Raw genomic sequence first — 288 nt, 5'->3', positions numbered from 1 at the left:
GCGTCGGGCTCCCGGCTGAGGGTCCAGAGCACCAGCAAGGTGATGCATGTGGTCTTCACGTCGGGTAACGTGTCCATGTAGATCTCGCGAGTGGTGAGCCCCTTGGCCTGCATGGGGGGGTTCCTCATGGACGATGGGAAGTTGGGCATCCAGGCCGTGTACTCCAGCTGCAGGCGGGGCAGAGGAGGGGGTCTGGGTCCGCCGGCACCCCCGGGGACTCTGGGGGTTTAACTGAGCTAGGGATGGAAGCTGGGACTCGGGGCCGGGGGGGGGGGGGACCGCGGCGGG

At 68.1% G+C, this 288-nt stretch overlaps 1 protein-coding gene across 1 annotated transcript in view; it reads right to left on the bottom strand.

The window, feature by feature from the left end:
- Nucleotides 1–288, bottom strand: part of ALOX12B (arachidonate 12-lipoxygenase, 12R type) — a 13,092-nt gene that overhangs the window by 2,929 nt on the left and 9,875 nt on the right. The window contains exon 13 of the mRNA XM_077746736.1: nucleotides 3–167. Coding sequence (XP_077602862.1) covers nucleotides 3–167 — 165 coding nt within the window. The remainder of the gene's footprint in view (nucleotides 1–2; nucleotides 168–288) is intronic.

The sequence above is a fragment of the Crocuta crocuta genome, unplaced genomic scaffold (assembly GCF_008692635.1).
Source record: "Crocuta crocuta isolate KB4526 unplaced genomic scaffold, BGI_CrCroc_1.0 scaffold139, whole genome shotgun sequence".
Taxonomy (NCBI): Eukaryota; Metazoa; Chordata; class Mammalia; order Carnivora; family Hyaenidae; genus Crocuta; species Crocuta crocuta.
Note: the sequence above shows the minus strand (reverse complement) of the source record. Positions and strands in the feature narration are given on the sequence as shown.